Source organism: Aspergillus aculeatinus (assembly GCF_003184765.1).
Source record: "Aspergillus aculeatinus CBS 121060 unplaced genomic scaffold BO66scaffold_22, whole genome shotgun sequence".
Taxonomy (NCBI): Eukaryota; Fungi; Ascomycota; class Eurotiomycetes; order Eurotiales; family Aspergillaceae; genus Aspergillus; species Aspergillus aculeatinus.
Window position 1 is genome coordinate 228,189 of NW_020291491.1, and position 25,289 is coordinate 253,477.

The 25,289-nt window shown below is 54.4% G+C and overlaps 10 protein-coding genes across 10 annotated transcripts; 5 read left to right on the forward strand and 5 right to left on the reverse strand.

Moving 5' to 3' along the window:
• Nucleotides 1-60: 60 nt before the first annotated feature.
• BO66DRAFT_428591 (uncharacterized protein) lies at nt 61-3,106 on the reverse strand. The gene is made up of 5 exons (XM_025650414.1): nt 2,884-3,106; nt 2,684-2,833; nt 1,819-2,215; nt 1,107-1,765; nt 61-1,056 (listed from the first exon to the last, which is right to left on the reverse strand). The coding sequence occupies exons 1-5, from the start codon at nt 3,040-3,042 to the stop codon at nt 259-261; spliced, it is 2,163 nt and encodes a 720-aa protein (XP_025504343.1). The 5' UTR covers nt 3,043-3,106; the 3' UTR covers nt 61-258.
• Nucleotides 3,107-3,292: 186 nt separating this feature from the next.
• Nucleotides 3,293-4,418, forward strand: BO66DRAFT_471185 (PhzF family phenazine biosynthesis protein). Its single transcript, XM_025652843.1, has 2 exons — nt 3,293-4,146; nt 4,305-4,418. Exons 1-2 carry the CDS (start codon nt 3,351-3,353, stop codon nt 4,346-4,348), a joined length of 840 nt encoding a protein of 279 aa, XP_025504344.1. The 5' UTR covers nt 3,293-3,350; the 3' UTR covers nt 4,349-4,418.
• Nucleotides 4,419-4,984: 566 nt separating this feature from the next.
• On the forward strand, nt 4,985-6,031 carry BO66DRAFT_322101 (oxidoreductase; the record flags this gene model as incomplete). The annotated part of the gene is made up of 3 exons (XM_025643746.1): nt 4,985-5,232; nt 5,291-5,409; nt 5,448-6,031. 3 exons carry the CDS (start codon nt 4,985-4,987, stop codon nt 6,029-6,031), a joined length of 951 nt encoding a protein of 316 aa, XP_025504345.1.
• A 126-nt stretch (nt 6,032-6,157) lies between these two features.
• On the reverse strand, nt 6,158-7,219 carry BO66DRAFT_322049 (uncharacterized protein; the record flags this gene model as incomplete). The annotated part of the gene is made up of 1 exon (XM_025643743.1): nt 6,158-7,219. The coding sequence occupies one exon, from the start codon at nt 7,217-7,219 to the stop codon at nt 6,158-6,160; it is 1,062 nt and encodes a 353-aa protein (XP_025504346.1).
• Nucleotides 7,220-8,476: 1,257 nt separating this feature from the next.
• BO66DRAFT_411186 (uncharacterized protein) lies at nt 8,477-9,558 on the forward strand (the record flags this gene model as incomplete). The annotated part of the gene is made up of 4 exons (XM_025649276.1): nt 8,477-8,528; nt 8,916-8,989; nt 9,075-9,356; nt 9,394-9,558. The coding sequence occupies 4 exons, from the start codon at nt 8,477-8,479 to the stop codon at nt 9,556-9,558; spliced, it is 573 nt and encodes a 190-aa protein (XP_025504347.1).
• A 1,419-nt stretch (nt 9,559-10,977) lies between these two features.
• BO66DRAFT_283386 (lignocellulolytic auxiliary activity family 9 protein) lies at nt 10,978-11,661 on the reverse strand (the record flags this gene model as incomplete). The annotated part of the gene is made up of 1 exon (XM_025643091.1): nt 10,978-11,661. A coding segment is annotated over one exon (684 nt), but the record flags the coding sequence as incomplete, so codon positions are not given.
• Nucleotides 11,662-14,051: 2,390 nt separating this feature from the next.
• On the forward strand, nt 14,052-15,549 carry BO66DRAFT_286321 (P-loop containing nucleoside triphosphate hydrolase protein; the record flags this gene model as incomplete). The annotated part of the gene is made up of 6 exons (XM_025643130.1): nt 14,052-14,097; nt 14,340-14,522; nt 14,580-14,639; nt 14,709-14,756; nt 14,836-14,991; nt 15,056-15,549. Coding segments are annotated over 6 exons (987 nt in total), but the record flags the coding sequence as incomplete, so codon positions are not given.
• Nucleotides 15,550-16,618: 1,069 nt separating this feature from the next.
• BO66DRAFT_450857 (bZIP transcription factor) lies at nt 16,619-17,666 on the reverse strand (the record flags this gene model as incomplete). Its single annotated transcript, XM_025651834.1, has 1 exon — nt 16,619-17,666. The coding sequence occupies one exon, from the start codon at nt 17,664-17,666 to the stop codon at nt 16,743-16,745; it is 924 nt and encodes a 307-aa protein (XP_025504350.1). The 3' UTR covers nt 16,619-16,742.
• Nucleotides 17,667-20,955: 3,289 nt separating this feature from the next.
• BO66DRAFT_450865 (Zn(II)2Cys6 transcription factor) lies at nt 20,956-23,336 on the forward strand (the record flags this gene model as incomplete). The annotated part of the gene is made up of 4 exons (XM_025651835.1): nt 20,956-20,975; nt 21,478-22,144; nt 22,191-23,135; nt 23,244-23,336. 4 exons carry the CDS (start codon nt 20,956-20,958, stop codon nt 23,334-23,336), a joined length of 1,725 nt encoding a protein of 574 aa, XP_025504351.1.
• A 389-nt stretch (nt 23,337-23,725) lies between these two features.
• Nucleotides 23,726-24,418, reverse strand: BO66DRAFT_450874 (uncharacterized protein; the record flags this gene model as incomplete). The annotated part of the gene is made up of 3 exons (XM_025651836.1): nt 23,726-23,983; nt 24,087-24,234; nt 24,300-24,418. 3 exons carry the CDS (start codon nt 24,416-24,418, stop codon nt 23,726-23,728), a joined length of 525 nt encoding a protein of 174 aa, XP_025504352.1.
• Nucleotides 24,419-25,289: the final 871 nt, after the last annotated feature.

The window sequence follows — 25,289 nt, forward strand, 5'->3', positions numbered from 1 at the left end:
CAACATCTGAGACCGTATGATATACAAGTGGAGTGATTGTGATTGACCCCTCAGACATGATGCAAAGTTCAATCTGGATTATCTGACATGTCTCCAAACCATCATCTGAAAGACGATCCAGGACTCACTCAAAGAAAATCAGAGTACATGGTCAACTCCCCAAGATCGAGGTACTCGGGGCTGTATTCCCCGCCCAAAGGAGACGGTGTCAGCGCTCTTGATCAATTGCAGCAACGAGAGAGTGGAGAGGCTGAGGACTTACAATATCTGCTGAGTCGCCGAGAAGGCCGCCGCCGCACCGTATTCCAGGTCCGCGGAAGGGAGCGGATTCCCCTGCCCTAGGCCCACCCCATCCGACCCAGTATTCAACTCCACCACGCCGCTACAGAGACTCCGAACGATCCGCCCCTGCAGCGTCGCGGACTCCAACACCTCCGCCACGGAATCCATCACCTCGAGAGCCTGGTGGATCCGCTCGCGCCATCCCGCCACCTCCGCCGCCACCGCCCCAGACGACTCGCTCCGCACGGACATCACCGGGATCAGGACAGCGGGGAAGATAAATTGGAGGGCATACCACCCCTCCAACGCGCTGCGCTGCTGATGCTTCCCCCGAAACCAGAAATTGGCGATCGCCCGGATGGATTCGTCCGCGGCGCGCTGGCAGCGTTGGATGGCCTCCTGGACGCTCTCGGGGTCTGCGGGGAGCTTCGGAGGACTGACACTGTGTCGCGTGGTGTAATGCCACACGATGAAGGGGCGGTACATGAGGATTTGGAAGTTGAGGCGGCGCCAGAAGAGCAGGGCGTGGGCGAGGCTGTATCGGGCTTCTTGGGAGGCGGTGCTGCGGTAGAACGCGGGGAGGGAGGCCTCCCATTCGTGGATGAGGGTATCGTCGTAATGGAGCAGCTCGCGGGCGCGCGGGTACGGGATGGTGGTGATGCTGCTGTACACCTTGCTGATAGTGGAGTAGAAGGCGGCTGTGAATTTGAGACCGGAGTATAGGATGGTCTGGTTTGCTTCGGCGTGGATCGCGGGGGTGCTCGGGGTTAGGTCCTGGATCGGGTCAATTTACAGTGGGGCAGTTTGGGTGCGGAGAGACGCACTAGGTCTTGAATGTTTAGAGGCAGATTGACTTCGACCCCGGCTTGGGGGAAGTCTTGCGGTCGGGACAATGCGATTGCATCTTCCAGGTTCAACGTGTACAGGCTCCACCACACGCGTCGGCGGACTTCCTGGTAGAAAGGGTTGCTCTCCGGCGTCGGGAACTCCTTGTACAGCCCGATCCCGATCGCGGTCCGATTCGCCAGGCCCAGGTAGTTGTAACTGGCGTTGAGCTTGTTCCGCATGCGCAAGTATCGCGACATCAGGGTCAGGGCCTGGACCAGGGTCTTGTTGCCCGTCTCCATCATGTCGCTGGAGAAGCGTGCCTTGGCCGCCTCGAAGAATCCCCGATCGGTGGTGTCATCCGTCGGGGAAGAGACGGCAAAGGCGCCCAGCGCAGCCACCGCATAGAGGAGCATTTCCCACAACGGCCGTGACGGTCGCGGGTACAGGTCCATCAACTGGGCGCGGAATGCAGTCTCGTGTAGGAACGGATGCAACGGGTGACAATGACCAAAGTATGCATCTATATATTGGCCGATCGACGACAAAGGCACGGAAGGCTCCGAAATAGTCTGTAGAGAGCATACTATGGCCATTGGCGGGTAAGCTTCATCTTGGTGACCGGTCGTGCGCAGGAAAGCTCTAGTCGAGGCGATGCCTTCAGATTCCCATTAGCATCGTCACCCGCGCAACTGGGATGGCGGAGCAGACCAAAGTAACCGCCACCGGAATGCTTGACGGGTGCCTCGGAGGCGTCTTGCAGAGTGCTATCCCGCTCATCCCATTCAAAACTGGCGACTGGAGGTGCAACTTCGGGGGGCAGAAGGACACAGCGCTCTGTCTGCCGCGTCTTGAGTAAAGATGAGCCCGGATCGACTGCAGCGCTGGTGTCGGGTGGCTGTGGACCGAGGTCATCATTGTCGGGATTCAGGCGCGCAGGCAAATGATCTTCCCGTCGGGTGTCTTGCAAGAGTGTCCGCGCATGGTTGAGCTCGTTCTCCAGCTGCGTCAAATACCTTCGGGTCAAAGGGGTTCTGTTGGGCCTTTGATAGTCGCATAGGCTGCGAGAGCGCTCACACGTCGAGCACACGGGCTTGGCACGGTCACACTAGCTGCGTCAGTACGAATCGACCTATGAAGCGCCTGGTTGCGTCAGACCTTCAATTTTCGCCGCCTACACTCTCGACAGGCTCGTCCGGGAGTCTGCGATGTCATTCTCACACTGTCGATGGGCAAAGTGGGGTTGGTTATGGCTACAGAGGAGCAGGAAGAGGGGGGGGGGAAAGAGATTTCCGATCCCGCTCGGACAGCTCGGGCTTTTCCTTCCGCCTTCCCGCCTCGGCTTCGGCATTCGACATCCGTCACCCCAGAGTACACGATTTCTACGTAGTCCTCGGTAACGTTAAATCCACATCTTCATTTGGCAGAAAAACAAGAAGTCAACTATTTGTACGCAATGCACTCCATCTCGACCAGCGCTCCTAGGGGCAACTCCTTCACCGCCACGCAAGTCCGCGCCTGGAAGAAGTCATGTCAGCCCTGGTCTTCACTTTCCCGAACTGTACCAGGGACCTACCGGCATGGGCACAGAGAAGTGTCGTGCATAAACACGATTCATCGCAGCAAAGTCGTCCATGGTGGTGATGTAGACGGTCATTTTGAGGATGTTCTGCAGCCCGGATTCGGCTGCCTGGAGGACCAGATCCAGATTGCGCAGTAATTGCTCCTGGGGGTCAAGTCAATAACTCACTGCCAAGATGGTGTGACACCACCTACTGTCTGTGCTTCCACTCCGCCAGTCACCAGAGTGTTGGATTTTGCATCCAGTCCGATCATGCCGGAGCAGTAGACTGTGTCTTTGTGGACGATCGCCTGCGAGAAGATCGGGAACGGTGCGGGGGCTTGGTCGGTGAAAATGGGGGTTTTTGCTGCCATCGTGACTCAGAATTCAGATATGTCAAAGAAAAGGTATAAAGAAGAAGATTGAACTCGGCAGAACAAGCCTTCACCCCAATACTGTGGCAGAATCTATGTCCTTCCACATCATATATATACGCATACATAGTAGGTAGAAGTGGGGCTCGGCGAACCGTCTCCGAGCGGAAAGCAACGGGAGTCAAAAAGGCTCGGCCACAAAACCCCGAGCCCGCCAATGTTAAATCGATCTTCCTCCCAACCTCCGCACCATTTCCAACCACACCTAAGCTCCTATCATCCTCAACAGAATACACAGTCAACCCAAGATGTCTCTCCCATACGCCCTGGTCGACGTCTTCACCACCACCCGGTTCCAAGGCAACCCGCTCGCCATCGTGCGCGTGCCCGCCCAGCAACGCGACACTCTGACGCAAGAGACCAAGCAAAAGATCGCCACCGAGTTCAACCTCTCCGAGACCGTCTTCCTGCACGAATCCGCCTCCCCCACCGACCTGCACATCGACATCTTCACCCCCAAATGCGAGATCCCCTTCGCGGGTCACCCGACCATCGGCACCGCATGCCACGTGCTCGAGCAACAGGCCTCCGCCACGGGGACCCGCAGCCTCCAGACCCTGATCACGAAAGCGGGGCCCATCCCCATCACCGCCGCCGATGACCTAGTTGGCGCCTCCATCCCATTCGCCTACCACCAACACCAAAAACCCGTGCAATCCGCCCCCGTCATCTCCATCGTCAACGGGCTGTCGTTTGCGCTCCAGCAGCTCCCCGATCTGGCCTCCCTGGCCGCGGTGACGGAGGCGCTGCTGCCGGACTGTTTCGCCACCGCGCATCTGGACGCAGGGTGGGACTCCGGCCCCACGGGGAGCAAGTACTATGTCGATCTGGGCCGGGATGGGAGCGGGTGTCGCACGCTGCGCACGCGCATGTTCATCGGCTGGGAGGACCCGGGCACGGGCAGTGCCTCCAGCGCGCTGGCGGCGTATCTTGCGTTGCAGGAGCCGATCGAGAATGGAGCGGGGCCGTTTGACTACCATATCATTCAGGGGGTGGAGATGGGCCGCCGGAATGATATCTATGTAACTGTGGAGCGGGATGCGGGTGGGGGGAAGATCGCGAAGATTTTGCTTCGCGGGACGGCGGTGCTGGTGGGCGAGGGGCGGATTATGTTGTGATTACTGGGAGTATGGTTCGTAAATGTGGGATGTAGTGTGAAATACAGAGTTGACTCTTTCATTGTACTCGAGTCGATCGACCAGGCGACCACACATACCTGGGTACCACCATCCGTGAAGATGTCTAGGGGGATCTGTCGGTCGTGTCTCTTGTCTATACTGGATCTTCTTAGAAGACTACTTTCAGTATCGAGACCGTCCAAGAAGAGGAAAAGAAAAAAAAGAAAAAAGAAAAATAGAAACATAGAAGGGAGTCGCTGGAGGTTACCTACCCAACTACTAAGCTCCTAGTGTGTGGGTTAAACACGGTCAATGTGACGTCTGTTTGATTTGTTATCTAGTACACTGATGGTTACCTACATATCTTTCATTAGAGATCAATATAATCGTAATTGCACGTTGTTAGATATGACTGGTTTTCTATCTACATTCGTAGACAAGTAGAACACAGCAGTATTACGTACCAGCCACTTCGCAGATCTATTACTTGGCTATTCTAAGTAGCGAACTTACCTGGGGGACTTATCAACCTGGGCTAACGCGTACATATCCTGGCCCTATTGTCAATTGTCACCAATACCTGACGCGGTGCAGGGGAGTCCTGGGCTGAGGACTATACACGTCACACAATGACATACCTGGAGATGAGCTTGCCCCCCTCCCCTCCCCGCTAACACCAGCATATCTGTATTTCATAATCCCACTACATTTGACTCACCATTACAAGGCAAGCACGATTCAGACATCGACCTTAACCGAAAACTATGGAGCCCGTTGCCCAGCTTCAAACCATCAACCTCCAGGCGCTGAAACGCGGCTGCGCGGACGAAGTCTCCAAGCTCCTGGGGGCGGCAGAACAGGATGGCACCTTCTACCTTGATCTCACCGACGAGGTCCCACTCGATAGGGTGACTGACGAAATCAATCGGCTGAGCCGCAGCCTGTTCGGCATGAGTGAGAAAGAGAAAATGAGATTCGACGTGGACAACCTGGGCCTGTATAAGCTCAATGGGTGATTAGTTTTTCTATTGTAGTGGTTTCTCCCGGGCAGTGACGCTGACCAACTACAGATACAAGCCCGTCGGCCGCAACGTCGGAGGCCTCCCAGGGCAGCGGGACGGTTTCGAGAGCTACGCGGTAAGTACACACCCCACACAGCATCGCCCCAATGAACTAAAGACAGAACTGGGTAGATCTCTCCCGACTCCGATTTCCCTGCTCCCCCAGTCGTAGCCCAATTCCGGCCCGAACTGGCCGAATTCCAATCCATCTGCCTAGACCTCGCCCAGGTCCTCTTCGAATCGCTCTCCGTCGCCTGCGGCTTGCCCAAGGAGAGCTCCTTCCAGGCGTGCCACTCGACCCCGGCCCTAAACCTGGTCCGCCTGCTGCGGTACCCGGGGGCCTTGGCCCTAGACAACCCGCACTTCAGCATCCCCCAGCCAGCGCACGCCGACATGGGATCGCTGACCTTCCTGTGTACGGACGCGCCGGGCCTTCAGATCCAGCCGGCCGGCTCGTCGGAGTGGCTGCATGTGCTGCCCAAGAGGGGCCAGCCCGTCGTAAATCTGGGAGACGCGATGAAGACGCTCAGCAACGGCCGGTTCGAGAGCGTGCTGCACCGCGTGGTCTCGGTGCCTGGGGGTGGGGCTTTGGGGGCACAGGACCGCTACAGCTTTGCATATCTGCTGCGGCCGGAACCATCGACGCCCATGGCGCCGCTTCCTGGCTTGGGTTTTGTGGGTAAAGAGGAGAAGCCGGTGCGGACATGCGAGGAATGGGTCTGCATGAAGTTTCGGGCGCTGCGAGCTTGATTCCTTGCCCTGTGGCTCCATACACCGAGTAAGCTAAGCTTGATATAGCGCTACATTCACTAGGAAACAACTATTTCTTCCATGATCTTCCCCCTTCATCTCACAACCAAAACCGATCGAATAGTCCTACCAGACGACCCTCCGGCCCCAGAGATACTCATAATCCGGCATAGCCTCCTGCACCCAGTGTAGCAGTCTCGTCGCAACGTAATCCCCAAACTCCGCCCGCCATTTGACCGCTTCCCCCTCGACCGAAAGCCCCCGGAACGTCTTACCCTGCGTGATGGTGCCCGACGAGGCCATCAGCGTCGTCCGGGTGTGTCTTCGGATAGGATGCTCGGCCAACTCCTCTGGGTCCACAACAGCCTCCCACTCGAACCGGACCCTGGTGGAATCCAACCCCACGAGGTCGCAGAAGTGGCGCGCCAGCTCAGGCCGCTCGATCAGGTCATCCGCCTCAAGCAGAATGGGCGGCGATCGCTGCTGTCCCTGCCCCTCCCACGCAGCGATATACCAATCATACAGCGAGCGCGTCCACCGCAGGGTGCAAATTGCCGCCAGATCGTTCATCATGCTCTCCAGCTTTTGACAGTCCCCGTCCGCAAAGGACCGCCTCACCCGGTAGTAGGAGGGAAACGCCAGGGCCGGATGCCGGATCAGGAATGCAGGCACGCATTGCAGCAGCACCTCGTCGGGCAGGACGGCCTCGTTGCCGTTGCCCGGGGTGCTGCTGTGGGAGTCCTCGCCGATCTGGATATTCATCTTTGACGCAGTTGCAATAAGCTTCGGTTGCGGCTGCGGCTGCTGCTGCTGCCGCCGCCGCCGCTGCCCCCGCCCATGCACAAAGTCCGCTCGCACCTCCGGACGGATCAGGAAGGGCGCATGCTCCTTGATCACGGCCCGCTTGCCCGCGGCTTGCGCTGCGCTGATGAGATGCCGGAAGTTGTCGGTGCACGATTGGAAGACCTGCTGCATGGCTGAGGTCTCCTGGTCGGTCCAGTGCTCGGGGGTCCGGTCGAGCAGTCGCGCGGCGCGGAGGTGGCTCAGGGCCGGGTAGAAGAAGTAGCCGCCGCTTTCTGCGGCGAGGACGTTCGGGTGGTCGGGTAGTGAGAGGATGCGCATGAAGAGGTTTGACGCTGAGCGCGGGTGCGTGATGAGTAACAGGGGTGGGTTGTTTGCTGTGCTCATGGTGGAGGGTATCTTGGTGTGTGAAGAAGGGAGGGCTGAGAGATAGAATAGTGGATGCTTGGGGATGAAACTTGAGCAGAAGAAGGCTTGCCAATGGGTTCTCTTGGGTGATGGAATTATGTATTCATGGGTAACCCTGTATGCTGCTGGACGTAGCCAAGCCTGGCAGAGGCTTTGCCTGCGTCCACGTCATCCTTCAGGTTACACAGCAGGCAGTCAGCACGATCTATTGCGGTAGAGGGGAATGAGACTGTCCCACTGTTGCCATATCCCCAAAGATGTAGCTAATCTAGCCAGATCGCATCGAGTCACGGCCTTGCGCAACCGCTCGGATATATACACTCGTATATTTGAAGATAAAGCTGCAGTTGTCCTTTTAAGAAAGCCAGATCAGTAGGTCGCTAATTTTCTCCATAATAAGAGTCTTGTCTTAATACTGTGTATATAAGCTAGATTTCTGGGCGAGTACAACTTCATCAACATACTAAATTACTAGTAATAAGTATCAGTCTACCTTCAACTACAGAAGAGTTACTATTTTGAACCTAATTCGGAAGTTATCTTTGTAATTCCTTGTTCTATCCAGCAATAGAGCCAAAACACTGTATCCTAAGATGTCCCCTTTCCAAGAAATATAAAGCTTCCAAGCAAAAAATTATGATCTCTCGTTTAGATTGTAGAACTTCGGATACTGTTTAGCAAGTATCTGTTCTCGGATGTATTCTATGGGCTATGTAGTGGAGAGTTCCTGCTCTCTTGTAAACAAGCCTGGTGGCTTGAGGTTCAAGCCGGCATGGATAAGTGGGAGTTGGTGATAGCCAAGCAGTACAAAAGCCCTAAAATATTCGTGTATAATAGTTCCGTCACCTGATCGCATCCCAGGCGAGCTCTAACGCCAAGGCTGAACTCAGTACAACTCTGTCCATGCTTAAAAATAGGAATCAGAAAGAAAGAACGTATAGCTAAAGATAATCGCTGATAGTCATCTATCTGGATACTAACCTCCCAGCATATAGCTTGAAATCAGAGATGAGATCGCGCTGTGAGCGAGCATTCACAGAGAAAGTACTGTGCTGTGTGGCCTAGTCTTATCCGTCGGTTACAAGCTATCTTTCAATACAGCATGCCTTCCACTTTAGGCTTTATTTCGACCAGTAGGAATCCGGATTTGAAGAAAGTATCGCTACAGGATCTCAATTACCAATCAGACGCACATTTCTCCTTGAACACCAGATAGTCCCATATAGCCCAAATAATATGAGTATGACACGTGGAGCCGCAGCCAGAGTAACGGAGCAGCATACTCTATGTACGCAAGGAACCTACAGTTACTTTTGCCTTTAACTGTAGGACGGATATTAGCAAGGATCACATGTAAAGTTCTTTGCCAATTGAACATTGCCAGAACATTGACTGAATATCAACAAAGCTTCCAAAGTGACTTAGACTTGCAGGAAACGAGAAGCTATCATACCAGAGAAGACATTCGTAGGGTCCATCTACTTTGCAAGCAAAGAAAGTCACATGTGCCGCGGGTGCTTATGCTTCAGGCAATGTACAAATACTCAACTTCGTTCCGGAAAGGGATGAGCATTCTTCATGAAATACCTGAATACAGAGCCAGCACACACAACTTACGTTTAATCCTCGTCTCTTCCTTATTTACAAACCACACATAGTCTTTATGTCTAACAAGATTTAAATAAACCATCTGATGTGGAATTTTTCGAAAAACTACGAAAGAGTAAGTACTCGGTGTTTTTAACGTCCGTCTCAAGGAAAGGAAATATGTCATAAAAGTAGTAAGTATGGATACTTTCATTTTCTACTAGCTTCTTGCTTATTTGAATTAAAGTATTATGATAAAGACCCGTCTGAGCTCGATCCCTCTAACCATAAGATCAATCTTTATATTTTAAAGTTCACTGTATACCGTGGAATGAACTCCAAAGGCTTGTGGAAGAGGAGGGTGATCCCGAATTTCTCTAGAATAATTACCAAATATCCAGCCCGCTGCTTGGGAGATCTTCACATGTTTAATGACGACAGACTGAAGCCCAATGCCGTTCGTGTCGAATATGTCCCAAACCTGCAGCCGATAGACCTGTCAAACTCTTCAGAAAGACGCCTGGCTAAAGTCCGCAAGATCCTCGACGATATCCACCGGGCAAGAGGTTCTCCATGGTGATTCGAAGCCCCGCAATATGATGGCCTCGTTGGAGGACTACGAAAGGATACTCTGGATGGATTTTAATCCTGCGCTAATATTTTCAGATCATGATCTATCACCCCGGCAAGAAAGATGGATTGCAGATGAGGTGGAGATGATAGACTATTAGATTGATGCCTTGGTGAGTTCCAGTGTTACAGCTACGGCTTGTGCTGACGGTCAAACCGCGGCTCGGGATTTCAGAGAAGGCCGGCTGAACCGCACAGTTTCCTACTATTATGACTGGTTCAAGTAGGCCAAAAAAGGCCGGGCGGTGTTAAAGTAACCTTGCACACCATGTCAAAACTGGTTCCTTGGATGGAATATTCGCTCCGCGCTATGTACAGTGTCACGGGTACCTCAGGCACCAATTGGCGGATGCCTAACAGGCTGTCAAGGCGCCTGTCACTTACTGAGTGCCAGGTGTATCTCTCTTAGTTCTCTACATGGTGTAGTTTGGTCTCGATAAAATCCTGAAATAATAAAAGAGCACAGCTAAATTCGATAAATAGGATCATTATGTTTCGATGGTTGTATACCAAATATTATATATGTACGGAAGTTCGACAGGCTCTCACCACCATCCATTGTATGTCCGTTTAGCCGTTGAAACTAACAAACCAAAAAAAAAAAGATCGACTGGTTGGGAAAAACCAGTTACACTGGCTTCATCCAGGGAACCCTCTAGAACATAGTACCTCGCGCATGCATAACAAAGAGTGCTTGCGCAATAGGGATGGGAACCTTCCTGCCTACAGCGATCTACTGGGAACAGACTAGAACCGTCTATTGTGCACGACCTGGTGCCCGGGGTGATGGTCTCTGGAATGTGTTTTTCGCCTTGTCACAGACCATAGTGGTGCATGGGAGCTTACGGGAATGAAATTGGTGGCCTACGTTAATGTCTCAAACGGCGTCCTCCTCATTATATGTACACTGGGAGGCATCAGCTGTTCAGCCAGACGCCTAAATATAGGACCTTTTTATAATAGATTATTACACCTCAGCTGCCAGCAGTGGACTATGTATGACGGTTGAACTTCTTCTCAGATGTATTGGCTCTATTCCTCGGGTTCTAGGTTTGCTGGAATCGGCGACTCTAAGGATAAAGTACAGGAATGACGATCGGGAAGCGAAAGGGGGGGAAGCTAGATCAATACGAGAGTTAAGCTCTGGAGACTGTAGTCGTAGTAGTCGCCTTGACAGTAACCGTGGCCGGTGCCTGGCAGCCGTGGTGGTGTGGGGCAATTTGACCGTGGCCGTGACCATGACCATGCTTATGGGTCCATTGGCCGGTGTTCACGGTAGAGACAAGCGTAGGGTTAGCGTATGAAGTGGAGCCGGACGAGGGGATGGCCACGACAGTCGAAGAGCTCGAGAATGTGACGTCCACGCCAGAAGACGGACTAGCAGACGAAGACGAAGGAGTGGTGATGGCAACAACAGGACTTGTTGAACTTGCGGACGGGGTCACAGCAGCCGCAGACCAGCTCCCCTCCGGAGCAACACTGATCCCCTCGGCGTAAACGACACTACCACCACCATTGGGCCAGACCCGGGGCCCTGGCATCGTATAATTGGTCCAGTACGGACGGTACATGTAGAACAAAATGCCTGGTTCGTACCCCGTATACACTCCGGGGATCCTGACAAGCGGTCCCGGGACCGCAACGCTGTCGCTCTCGACCTCGATCTGCGCACAGTTGAAGTAGAACTCCGCCCCACCATAATCCCCTGCCCCATGCAGAGCAATATGTTCAATGCGTACGAGGTACTGACCCGCCGGCGTCTCCTTCGGCAGCGTAAACGTGAAATTGCCAACATCCGTCACGCCCCATTCGATCCCCTGGCTGCCGAAGGACTTTGGTCCCAGCTCGTAAATCTTGAACCAGTCGCCCGAGCCATCATACGCGCGTATATCCGTCCCCACCGGCGCCTGCGAGAGATACACCTGCATCGGGCCCGGATGCCCGATTAATGCGTTGAAGTCAGTGCCGAACCCGATCTCTTCTCCGGCCTTCACCTTGTAGACGTTTGTCTGGGCGGCGAAGTCCTGCGACCCGACGTTGCAGCGGAGATCGGTGCTGTCGTAGTTGCCCTTGTAGGGCATGTACCCCTGCGTGTCTTCGCGGACGTATTCCCAGTATCCAGTGAAGTTGCCGTCGGCGATGAAGTGCGGGAAGAAGTAGTGGGCGGACACGCCGGGGAGTGCGAGGGCGAGGGCAATAGGCACGGGTAGCTGATTGAGCAGGCGCATGGCTGAGAACAAACGGCCGGAACAGTGCTGCGGCGAAGATAATAAACGATCGGCAGGCAGTCACCAGGACTGACAAGAATTAGTATTGGCTAAAAACGAGAGGAATGAAGAAGCACAATCAGCGGAAGGCAACCAGTGTTGATAGAATAAACGCAAAAGCAGAAACGGCATTTCATATAATTTCCGAGGGCAAAACGCGATAGAATAAGAATCCCTGACCCTGCTGAGGTAATACTTAATCCAAAACATGAGGCACCCGCTAGTGTTTCAGCCCTGCAAGCGAGGTGGGGCCCAGCGCATCTTCACGCCATCGGAATTACCCCGAGCACCGCAGCATATCAATGTCACAAGCGAGCTCGAAGGCCACACTGTTTTTCTCACGCTGTACCATCAATTCTGATGAGGGGCTGCTGATACGGGAGTGATAAGTCAAATTAATGTCAACCGAAAATTCAATAGCCGTACATGAGATATCTTGAGATACCACAAGGAAAGAAGAACCGGCACATAGAAGGCGCGAGCATGAGGTATCTCCCTCAAGCCAAGAAAAAGACAAATAATCGCTTTTCTCTCTAGCGTCCAAACAATGTTACATTCCAAACAGCCCTAACCGCGTCCAGGCCCTGAACGTCATGGGGCTAAAACAGATCGACGAATTTCATCCCTTTTTCTTTTTTTTTTTGCGCTCATGGACCTCATGCCTCGGCACGGATCATGGGCGCGTAATTTTGGATATAATAGTCATCGCCACGATGATACTACTGCCTCGGTTTGTACTAATCAAGCGTACATAACTCACCCGCCAAGAGGTTGTCCTTGGAGACGGAGATTAAAGAATCAACGGAAAGAAGACGCCCGACGTGAGACCCAGCGAAAGACCTGCTACTAGCATGGTTGAAGGCTTTTGGTGCACTCCTCCGTTAGTTCTACAGTAATGGCCCGATCCACAGCTGTAGAGCTTCTCCGGATCGAACAGAGCGGGGATGCGTTCAGGAGCCAGAGGGCTATGCCACCGGAGTTTCAAAAAAAAAAAATGATTCCGTCGTAGCTCCGGTGGCGTAAGACTTTTGGCTGGATTCTCTGATGCATTCAGCCGAAGATAAAAACGAGAGAAGGAGAGAAGGAAGGGAAAATGAGGGGACTTCGGTAAAGCTATAATGTAATTGCTCTCCACAGGGGGGATTTGATTGCCCCCAAACCAGAGAGACATGATGCAGCGGTCGAGTTTCAGGCAATCAAAACGTCCGGTGGGGATGCTTTCTCCAACGGGATTGCGGCAGTAGAAATATAACTGTATAGACTTGAGGGCACGGACCATACACGCCATTATACCGAATCACCTTTGCAAAATTGTTCTGCCTTAAGCACCTCCAGTAGCGACCATCCAACTACCCCCAAGAAATACCTCTCAAGTCATGCTCCAACGGTCCGACGGCAAACTAATCTACACCCTCGACGTTGAGACGTTGGAGATCGAGCCATGGGGCCACAACGCGATTCGAATCCGCTTAACTCGGGCGCTTCAGATGCCTGGTAACAATTGGGATCTGCTTGGAGCGCCTGCGGCACCCTCAGGAGACACCAACATCATTTCAAACGGTACGGCTTTTGCGGAACGTAAAAATCCAGGCAAGCGTGTCGAAGACCGGGAAGGTCCACTTACACAAGTCTAAAGGAGACCTTCTCCTGCAAGAATACACTCGGAACAGGAAGGACATGGCAGACCCCAACTGCAGTAGTACCATGAAGGTTCCTACTTGAGAGTTCATCTCATCTAGAATAGCGAGAGCTATCATGTCACGGCTCGATTCGAAAGCGTTGATGCGGGCGAGATGATATTCGGTATGGGGCAGTACCAGCAGCCATTGCTTGGCCTCCAAGGCCACGACTTGGAGCTGGCCCATCGCACCTTGCAGGCCAGTATTCCATTCAGGTGCCGTCCCTGGGGTACGGATTCCTCTGAAATAATCCCTCCATCCGCAGGACCTTTCTTAACTATGTCCTTCGACTACAAGTGAACCACTACCCTCATCGATACCCGGGATGAGGTTGACAGCGATGTGGTTGTGGACTTTCAGGAGGCCTTTGCGGCTCAAGAGAACACAGAAAAGGGTTGGAGGCCAAGCTTGGAGACTATCATAGGCCAAGAGCCCGAGGAAGATAAAGGGGACGAGTGCAATGCAAGCTGTTGTCAAGGGGAGAATGTTCACAGAGACATCTATGCGGACACCAATCGGAACCGGGAGTATATGGCCTCCCTCGTGCCCCAAGACCGGCGGCAAGAGCCTTCGCCAGTTCTGCTCCCTCGCTCGCTGGAGGGAATCTATGATTTGGACAGTGCTTTCTGGGATGAAGATTTGCTCATCCTGTCTTATCGTGTTTTTGGGTTCATTCTGCGCAGTCGGAAGTGGGGTGAGTAAACTCTTCTGCTGGCTATCTCCAATGTTGCCTTTGTTACTTCCCTTTTTCCCCTTCCCCCCGAGAGGAGGAGGGCATTGCATAATATGGCTAATTGTGGTTTGTGCTCGCAGCGCAGTTGGATTTGACCCACCTCGGCTCACCACGGCTCTCGTCTACTCGGGTTGAATCTGGCCCTCCATCGGTCAATGCCCCAAGTAAGGATGGGATCGGGCATGGCAATCACGGCCCTCCAGAAGCTAGTGGTATTGCTTACCAGACTCAAGAAGAGAAAATGGAGACTGCCTTTGACCAGCTTGTACTTCCCCAGGGGCATAAAGAAATGGTTGAGTCATTGATTGCGCAACATTTTCGCGATAAAGATGCTGCAAGAACCCAGGCCAAAGATGACCAACAATTCGATATCGTCCGTGGTAAAGGTATATGACGCGGCGAATTGCCATTCCAGAACACGAACTTTTCTGACATCATATCAGGGAAAGGGTTGATCATTCTTCTTCATGGAGCTCCTGGTGTCGGAAAAACCAGCACGGCAGGTATGTAGGGATGATACTAATCGCAGTTACTGCTTTGGGGAATTTCATACTAATTGGGTAATTGAACAGAGGGAGTCGCTGAGATGTTTCGGAAACCTTTATTCCAAATAACCTGCGGTATGTGTGACGCCCCGATTCTCTCTTACTTTATCAACACGCTCATCACGAGGCGGGTTTCTAAAAATTTCCATTGCAGAAGACTTGGGAACTACTGCACGAGAAGTCGAGCAAGCGCTTGAGATGCATTTTACCCTTGCGAATCGGTGGGGGTGCGTTCTACTGCTGGATGAAGCAGATGTGTTTTTGACAGCGCGGAGCAAGACCGACTTTATCCGAAACGGGCTGGTATCTGGTATAGTTCCGCCTGACCCAACAAGCCGCAAAGGGAGCCCCGAAATGCTAACTTGCAGCAACAGTCTTTCTTCGTGTGCTGGAGTACTACGCGGGTGTTTTGTTCCTAACCACCAACCGCGTTGGCGACTTTGACGAGGCATTTGCGTCCCGAATCCACATCAGCTTATACTATCCCCAGCTCAATGAGCAATCAACAGTAGCGATCTTTCGGCTGACCCTAAAGCTGATCAAACAACGATTCGACTCTCGGGGCCGAAAGATCGACATTGATGAACCAGAGATCGTGGACTACGCGAGGTGGTTTTTCGACAACCACAAAGAAAAGTGGAACGGCCGTCAGATCCGCAACGCTTGCCAGACAGCTTTGGCCTTGGCCGAATACCGCGCGCAGGGTGACCGGTCCAAGCAAGTCATCGATGTGGACGCAGCTGTCCATTTGACCACGCAGGACCTCGTCACGGTCTCCAATGCCTATGAGCATTTCATGGTGTATATCAACGAGGTGCGTGGGGCAGACTCGATCAGGTATGCGAGGTTGCAGAAGCTGCGCGCGCAAGAAATCGATATACTTCTTGAGGCGCAGCCAGTCCATACCGATACACGCCCACAAAGCGCTGCTCAGACGACAGCCGCACCAGTGGTGCCCCAGTCGAATATTCCCAATGCTCAGCCGATGCAGGCTGCGCCAGTGAGTGCGGCTTATGCGTATCCGCAATACAATACTACCGGGGCTCCCCCGCCAGCCTATCCCTACCCCTACTTCCCTCAAGCGATATATCCCCAAGCGCCCGCGCAGGGTCCCGCAACTTATGGACCTCAACCTGGCACACAACAAGGACATCCACCAGACGCAAATGCTGCTGCTGCATGGCCTGGTCAGCAGCACCAGCAGCACCAGCAGCAGCCGCGGCCCACGCCGCAGGAGCAGCAATACCAGCAGTACCAACCGTACCAGCAATATCAGCAGCACCAGCAGCCACCACCTCAGGGTGGGCCGACTGCCAACTAGGTAGTCTCTGTCTGAAACAGGTACTACAGTTCCCCACTATAACAAATCACCCGTCGAGCCTAGTATGTTCGTTGTAACGCGGAATCATTCTGGCGAATGTACATATTTGGAGTACAAATATAAGTATTCTAAGGTACCGACTCTTAGAAAACCCCAGCACGTGACTTCAAAAGTCTTATCTATCTAGATCGAAACAAGTTCTTAAGTATTCGGGTATAATCTTTCCTCAATACAATGACTTCAATATGTAGAGAGTGTCAAGTCGTACGATTCGTGATATTGCAAAAATAACGAATTTTATATGGTGGCGGAAAGACCATGTAAAGTATTTTCGCTATGGCGAGGAATTCGCTATATGGTAGCGGGACTCGCTATAGCGGGGAACTGCAGTAGATTCCACTCTAGTTCCAATGTAGAGATGTAGCCAAGGGCAAAAAACATACAACAGAAGGGATTCGCTGGTGGTCACCCACCCAACTACTAACCTCCCGGCGTGTGGCTTAAGTACGGCTGAGCGGACGGGAAGCCCTGTTTTCCACACCCTGTGGTCGTATGTGCTTGCTGTTGGGACGAGACAATCCATGAACAACAAAAGAGCCCTGTGACAAACTCCGTAATTCTACCAATCTGCCCGACTGCCTGTATATATAAGAAAGAAACAACATCGCTAATCGCCGCACGCAGAGACAGTACCCGCCATAACGCCCACTCCACTTATCCGCTCCCCCAAAAACGCCCCCTCAAAGATCAACATCAAACGGATCATCAAACATACCCCCCGGCAACAACCCCCCGGGCATCGACGGCAACAGCCCATTTCCCTGGCCCGGGTAGAGCGGACACGGTGGCCGTGCCCATGCCCGTGCCCGCACCCTCATGCCGTCCAGCGATTCGAACTGTCGTCCCCCACCACACCCATCCACCTCCTCCTCCCCCTCCCCCTCGGACCCCGTCGCATCCTTCCCGTCTGCGGCACCACCCACCTCCGTAATCGCCAGCAACAGCCGTAGATTCTCCTGCAGGACCCGCGGGTACCCCCCACTGCTACTGCTGCTGTGGCTGTGGCTGTGGCTATTGCTGCTCCCATGCGATCCGGTTGGGTCTACCACATACCCCATCACCGCCGCCGCGTGCGTGTTGAGGTAGATGTTCCGGGCAATGAGCAGCTTCTGCTCCAGCTCGTGCACCTGCCGCGTGAGCAGGGCGGTGCGCTCCTGCTGGCGGGAGCGGTAGGCGCGCTGCGCCACGCGGATTTGGATTTTGCGGCGCTGGTTGGGGGGGTGGGAGTTAGGCTTGTTTGTTTGTTTGATGTATTGGGAGGGGCGGAGCTGGCTTACCTCTTTCGTGGCTGCGTCGTCGACTTCCCCCGTGGTCTTGTCGAGCATCCTCGGCCGGCCGCGTTTGCGCCGGGGGTTCGTGGGTTGTTTCTTTGGTTGGGCGGGGTGGTTGTGGATTGTGGTGTTGGATTCATCATCAGTGGAGGAGTGGGGTGGGCTTGTCGGGTCGAGGACCGTTGATGCTTGTGAGGGGGTGGAAGATCGGGATTGTAAAGAAGGGGACGGCGACGATAATGATAAGGACGATGCATTGAGGAGGGAGAGGTAGTCTAGCATCACGGCGGGGTCCAGGGTCCAGGGACTCGGCATCATCTCTGCTTGTGACATCTTTGGACTTCTCGTGTCGAGGACGTTGAGGACTCAAAAAAATTTTTGTCTGTAGATCTGTCTATCATCGGGTGGATATCCCCCTCTATATATAGTACCGGTGCATAGTGATGGTCGGGATACATCCCCAACCGCCAACGGGCCTGAATAAGCTATTAGGGCAGGTGGGGAAGAGGGGAGGGGGTCCAGCTCCAACCCTTGAAGTCAACCCTGCAGAAAATGAGATTCACGCTCGCGTGGCCAGAAGAGATTAGTAGCCCCCAATCCTTCGACTCCAACCATCATGACCCTTGCCTGCAGGGTGAACCGTGATTGGAGATATCGCGATCATCACGGAATCGGGACTTGTCGTGGACTCGTGGTTGTGAAGCTGTTCCCGCTGTGGAGGCAGGGACTTGGCCCTTTTTGCCGCAGGGGAGGGGGTCGATTGGGTCGGAAGGGAAGGGAAGCCCTAACCGGTTATCTGGCTGGTGCATGGCGAGACCGGGACCCGGGAATAAGGACGGTTACCGAGCGGAGGTTATTTGCTGTGAAGACTGGCTGTCACTGCCCAGTGGCCTCGCTTGATTACGTGCAGAGGAGACTAGTGCAGCGCGATGTTTACACTTTCCCTGAAACGGAAGACCGACTTCCTGATCAGGGTTAGTGGGAGCGGGTCCCTCTATCGATTGATTATTCTATCGCTCCGGTCGAGATGAGATTGAAACTGCGCTGAGTTCAGCCTGAAGTAGTGTTTTGGCCTGATGTCAGGCCACTACTCCGTAGTTTCTGCTAACTTGCTACTCCGGACTAAATTGTTGGTTTCTGGGGAGATTGTGCACTGCTTTTTTGGGAAAATGGTGTTCGGTTTAGGTCGAGTCCGACGGTCGGCATGCTGGGCGACTCTAACCTAACCCTAGCGCGGTTAAGCTTACCTTTCTTTACCTTTACCCTTGCCGGTATAGATAAGAAGATTTGGAGGTCTCTCCACCGAAGGCGTAGTCCCATTCTACAACATGCGATGTATTATAAATTCATCATGGAATGGTATGTGTCATGTGCTTCTGGAAAGACCATTTTGCCGAGCACGTTTCTTGTTTTGAGGCTGAAGGCGAAGTGCTTTCCTTGCAATTAGTCAGGTTCCGGGATTTGGCATCGGGATGAATATGGGGTGATGAGACGGCAAATCTGCGTTGCTGGTCCGGGCTGGAGAGCCTCAGCCCCGATACTGGAGGAATTGCTAACTTGATCGGTACCGTACGATTCAGGCAGATGATACAGAGGATAGCTTAACCGCTTGTGCATTGTTTCCCTGATCAGCCATGAAAAATTCTCTCCAATAGTCTAGTAATCTAGACACAATCCACACATCTAAACCGAACCAGCACCACCCTCGGCAGCAAATGCAATTCGGACCCTCGTCCCATCTACCGGTTTTGCCGTGATCTGCATAGTCTACTCCTCAGGTCAGCCCCTCTCCCACCACAACAGGGGGTAAGAGAATAAACTCACATTAAACAATTCCCTGCGGACAGCAAACTGCCCCTGCGCCCCCATGACGGGCTGCCCCATCTCATCCCTCACAACCTCCCCCAAGCCAACCTTCGTAACCTCATACCGGCGCACCGTACACGCCAGAATCACCCGCACCTCCAGAGTGGCCAGCTCCTGCCCGATGCAATTCCGGGGCCCGCGTTCGAACGCCCGCCACGCGCTGGCGGGGATCTTCTGCTTCTCGTGATCAGACGACTCCAACCACCGCTCAGGCCGGAACACGTCCTTGGTCGCGCCGTACACCGCCTCGTCGCGATGGATCAGGGTCTCGCAGTTATAGACGACCATTCCATCGAGACACAGTGCCTCACCCCCGGGAAGCTGGACGGTAAACCCCGTGCCTGGGGCGGTGAAGCGCGCGCTGCCGGAAGGGGGATGCAGCCGGAGAACCTCCCTGATCACCGCGGAAGTGTACGGCATCTGGTTGAGGAGGTGCTCGCCCCCGGGTGCAGTCAGCCGGTCCCAGACAACGACCGAAGAGGGATCCGGCCCGAACAGCGCGGCCAGCTCCGCCCGGACGGCCTGCAGCGCGCGCGGGGTGCGGCTGAGCTCGTAGAAGGTCCACTGCAGGACGATGCTGGTGGTGTCATATCCGGCGAACAGGAACGATTTGAGCTGGTCGCTTGTCTGGGTGAGCACCTTGTCATCTAGGGTGGCAATATCCTGCAGGCTGAGGGCGAGGATGCTCCGCGAGGACTTCCCTCCACCGGTCGGTGTGGCCGGCAGGTCGGCGAACTTCTGCGAGATGTGCGCGCGCAGATACCGCTCGAATCGGACCGTGAGCCGCCGGCGCTTCAACGCGCCCCAAAGGTTGACGCTCTCCCAGCTCATGCCGCCGGCCATCGGGTACGAGCGCACCAGGTCCCGGAAGAGTTGGTAGATCTCGCTTTGCTGGTGGGGTGCGCATTGTGCGCGGAAGTCGGTGTCCATTACTATTGCGCCTGTTTCATGGAAATATTTCAGTCTAAGGGTCGTTTCGATCAGAAGAGTGGGGCACTGTGTTTACCGATGATGTCGAAGGTGAGGTTGATGCAGGGTTCGTCCAGCCGGAACTCCTCCCCGGACTTGGCGTGGCGGTCCAGAGTCTCGACGAACCGGCGCGACATGGCCACGATCCGTGGGAGGAGAATCATCAGGTGCTGGGGCGCGAAGCCCGGGTTGAAGCGCCTGCGGAGGGTCTTCCATTCTTCGCCCTGTAGTTAGGTCAGCATTTTGTCTCCTTGAACGCAATTCGAGGCTTGGGGCTGATACATTCGCGGCAATGATCGATCCCATTCCAATCAGACTGTGCAGGTCCTTGATCGTCGGCGATTTTGTCATGCTGTAGGGATACTCTTTCGAACTGCGGGAGATCTGCTCGGCCACTTCATGATCGCCGATCACGCAGAGTGGGTACTGGACTGGCCGGAGGTCGAGCACGAAGAGAGGCGGGTGGTTCAGGTGCGCTTTGATCTCGAGGAGGACTTCGTCTGCGAGGGATCAGCACTTGTTCGAGCGGGCTTGAGTATCCTGGTAAACTACGGGAGGCGTACCGATATATCGTTCGGGTTCATTTTTGGACATAAACTCGTAGATGGTTTTAAGGTGGCCCCAGATTAGCGAAGGCTGGGGCTACGGGTAGGGCCATGGGCGATAGCTGGGTGAATCGGTAATATTGCAGTTTTTCTGTAAAAGTAAAAGAGTAGAAGAAGTACAAAGGCCAGAATAAGAGATGTTATCATCCTGTATGATATCAACGACCACTGTGACAGTAGGTATGGAAAGACTGTTTCGGTGGTAAGGTGAGATTAAAAAATTATAGATCTGACAACTGATTACCAGAGCCGGTCTTCCTATCTTCCTAGATCCTAGTATGGTAATAACTGACCGCAAAATCCCCACAATGCAAATCCCGGAGTCGGGAGAAGTATTTAATTCTGACAGCCTTAAGGCTCAACTTAAAAGACATTTCAGCGAGCGATCTTTGAGCTCAGCAATCGAAACTTCCCCGAAGTTTTGCGAATTAACATCAACCAATTATTTATAATCAATTTCCCGCACGTGAAGTGGAGCCAACCCTTGAAAGGAAATTGTGCGGGCGACAGGGGAAAGCCCCACCTTTACTCACATCTCCAGCCCTAAACTCAGTTGGGTTGGGCCAGACTCAACCTCTCCGATATCTTCGCGATCAGACCAATCGCTTGCTTTGGTGTTACAATTTTAGCGTGTACATTGGCGCTTGGCCCCACATAGTGCTTAATCGTCACTTTGGCAGCGGGCTACTAATCATTCCACCCAGGGCCCGCCGCATCAAATGCAACGAGACCCCCGTAGCATGCCGTAACTGCTCATCGATCGGTCGACAATGCGACGGCTACGACGTCCACCGACTGCCCCCTAAACTCAAATCGACGGGCAAGAAAATGACCCTGACCGCTCCACCAAAGCTGCTGGGGCTGGCCGGCGAGCCCAGCCAGGCGCTGGACCGGCTGGACTGGACGATGACCTCTGACGAGCGGCGGTGCGTGGCCTTCTTCCAGCACCACACGGTGCCCACCCTGCTGGAGTTCTTCGACTCCACCCTGTGGCAGAATCTGGTGCTGCAGCTGAGCCGCTCCGAGCCGCCCGTCTACCACGCGATCGTGGCGCTGAGCGCCATCCACGAGAAATCGGAGGCCAACGGGATGCCGCTGGCCACGCCGACCGATTTCGCTGCCCAAAACCCCTGGCACCAGTTCGCGCAAGACCAGCTGGCGCGGGCGATCACTCTGCTCAACCGACGCAGCGCCTCGCAGGACCCGCGCTTCCGCGAGGTGATCCTGGTGTGCTGCCTGCTGTTCGTGCTGGCACACCTGCTGCGGGGGCAGTACGACAGCGTGTTCGCGCATCTACGGAGCGGCCTGCTGATCCTCCAGGAGCTGCAGCAGAACGGCGAGTTCGGGAATCGCGCCTCGTCGCGGGGTTCAGTCGAGCAGTGCATCGCACTACGACCGCATCTTCCCGATGCTGCAGCCCCTCCACCCACCCACCCAGCCTTCCCACCATGATCCCGCCACCACTACCACCACCAACCCCAACTCCCCAACGCAACCCTTCCAATCCCTCCCAGAAGCCCGCGCGGCCTTCGACACCCTCCTCCGCACCTCCTACCGCTTCAGCGCCCCAAGCATGGGTCTCACCGCCCCGCAGATCTCGGCCAACTACGCCGCGCTCCAAACCGAGCAACACGCCGTGTGGAGCGAAGCGACCCTCTTCGCGCAGCGGTTCCGCCCCTTCTACAGACACGCCTACCCGGACCTCACGGCCAAGGAGCAGCGCGGCGCCGCCATCATCAATCTGCACCTCGTCTGCCTGCGCGTCTGCCTGCACTCGTGCCTGCTGGGCAGCAACTGCGCGGCGCTGGCGCACTACCGGGCCGACCTGCAACACACGTGCGAGCTGGTCGAGGCCCTGATGGCCACGTTCCCGGACCATCGGCCGAGTTTCACGCTGGAGACGGGAGTTCTCCCGCCGCTGTATCTGGCGGCCATTCTGGGGGATGATTACCGTGTGCGGTGGCGCGCGATCGGGCTGCTGCGGAGCTGGCCGCACCGCGAGGGCCCGTTTGATTCGAACTGGTTGGCGTCGCTGGCGGAGGAGGCGTTGTTGTTGGATTTGAGGCGGAGGTGTGAGGCGGAGGCTGGGTTTGGGGCGGTGGTTTTGGTTCCGCGGGGTGGGGATGCAGAGGACGATTTGACGGCGGATGATCTCTTCCGTGAACTGCGGGGGGTTCGTCGCAGGAAGCTGGAGATGTTGTTGCGGACGAAACGGCTGCGGAAGCCTGCGCTTGATGAGGATGTGGACGTGGAGGTGGACGCGGACGCGGTGGGGTGGGATCCGTTGGATGCGGTCGGCCCGGTTAAGGGGATGGGGAGTTGGTCGTGTGTGAGGGCGTTTCATGCGGCGACGCGGGGGAGTGTGGGAGGATATTGACTTGTTTTGTGATCTGGATGGATAGCGGGCGGGCGGCTCTTGCCCTTGGCTTCGTGTTCATTCTTTCAAGCGGTGTATTTATTGCAGCTTTAGCTCCAGCATCAAACTTCTATGCCTTCCCTAACCCCCTCCCCAAACCACCCGGACACCAACCCCATCCCTACTCATAAACCCTCTTCCCCCTGATTAATTCATCGGCCGTCTCATAATCATGCCCAAAGATCAGCCTTGCCCGAAACAACCGCTGGAACCGCGCCACGAACTTCCCACTGGCCACCCACGCCCGATGATCGCGCAGCAGCCAGCCCTGGGCCTGATTCCGCTCGAAGTTCTCCCGCACGTGGAACTGGTCCGTCGTCCAGATGAAGGTGCCGTCTTGAGCCAGGTTCACCTGCATGATGCACAGCCCCGGCGTATGTCCGGGACAGTGGTAGAGGGTGATGCCCGTGCAGAGGTCGAGCTGGGGTTCCGAGAAGGTTTGCCAGTTGAGCGTGTCCAGCGAGAGGTAATCTGCTCTGCGGGGTGTTAATTTCGTTTACGGGCGGGTGGGGTACGGGGCAAAAGGGGAGGGAGAACTACAGATACACGCCGCCATCCGCGCCCGTCGCGGCCGCCCAGCAGGCGTGCTTGAACTCCTCCTCGTGGACGTAAATGGGCACCCCCGTGTGGCGGAAGTGCTCGAGCCCGCCGGCGTGGTCCAGGTGCAGGTGGCCCATGATCACGGCCTTCACGTCGCGGATCTCGTGGCCGGTGGCGCGGATGGCGGCGGGGAGGTGGTGCTGCGGTTCGTAGTGCGTGCGCGGGAAGAGGTCGGTGGCTTGGGGGCCCCATTGCTTTTCATGCGATGATTAGTATAGGGGAGGGATGTGGTCTGCCGGCTAAGTTTGTGCTTAGGTGGGACAGGGAGGGCCCAGGCAAGGGAAAGCGAAAGCCTACCCGATCAACATCCTCTGCGCTCCCGGTTTCAAACAAGATCAGGCCCATCTCGGGGTGCTCGATCAATCCGGCGATCAGCATTAGGTCGCGGCGTTTGTTGGGCGGGTTAGGGTTGCTGGCGGAGCTGCCGTTGGCGCCGGTGAGGAGCCTTTGCTTGGTTAGAATAGATTCGAGGCATGGGGGGGGGGGGCGCAAAGGATGAGGTGGACGTACCATCCTTCGTCCACATTCATCGTCCCCAAATTGAGAATGTGCATCTTCGTCCCCGGGGGACAGGTGTAGGCGGGTAGGGCTGCGGCGGCGAGGTGCTGCATTTGCATTGGGGCGGTCATGGTTGATCTCCGTAGATTGTTGACGATGACGATGGTTGTGGCTATGATGATGATACGGCTGGTGCCCGGAACTGAAGACTTTACTTATACGATGCTATTGGCGACAGATTACAAAGATGGTTTTGTGATTAGTGATCTGGTGCGGGTGAGGTTGTTGATCGTGTCGCCGTATGGGTTGATTTGATGATTTCTCATCAGTCCTGCAAGACTTGTTTTCTGGAATGCGTGCGAGATTGCCATATCTAGTTTGTTTTATATACTTACTACACAGGACTCAGTCGGGATGAGGAGCGTCAGACCGGTTGCATTGTGGGTGGGCCAGACGACGCCGCCAAGCCGGCCACTATAGATACTGGATGACGCCTTCCAGTTGCCAGCCCAATGTCTGTCTGTCAGACAGATTACACGGTAGGGAATGGCTTGGCTTTCTTATCGCGCCATCTTATCATAACCACCCTGAAAGAAAGTGCCAAAATTCCGCTAATGTCGTACGGCAAGCTACTCGTGCCAATTTGCAATAACCCAATTTCCATAGTATTTCTCTATATAGTAAAGGGTAATATGTGTTCACCGCTTGACTGACCGTCTTCTCCTAAACTGATTCTAATATAAAAATTATATATAAGATTCCCTAATAAAGGACCCTAATGTAACAATACCTTCGGCCTAAAATACTCTAAGACCCTAATAGCCCTAATAATCCTAATGTAACTTATAATTGTGTTATTTTGTTTAAATTAGGCAGCTTGGAAGGCTAAAATAGTATTGTCGGCAGAATTGGGTTATTGCAAATTGGCACGAGTAGCCCACCGTAATGTCGGACCATTTCAATGCTGTTCTCTTTTTCTTTCTTCCTTTTTTTTTTTTTTTT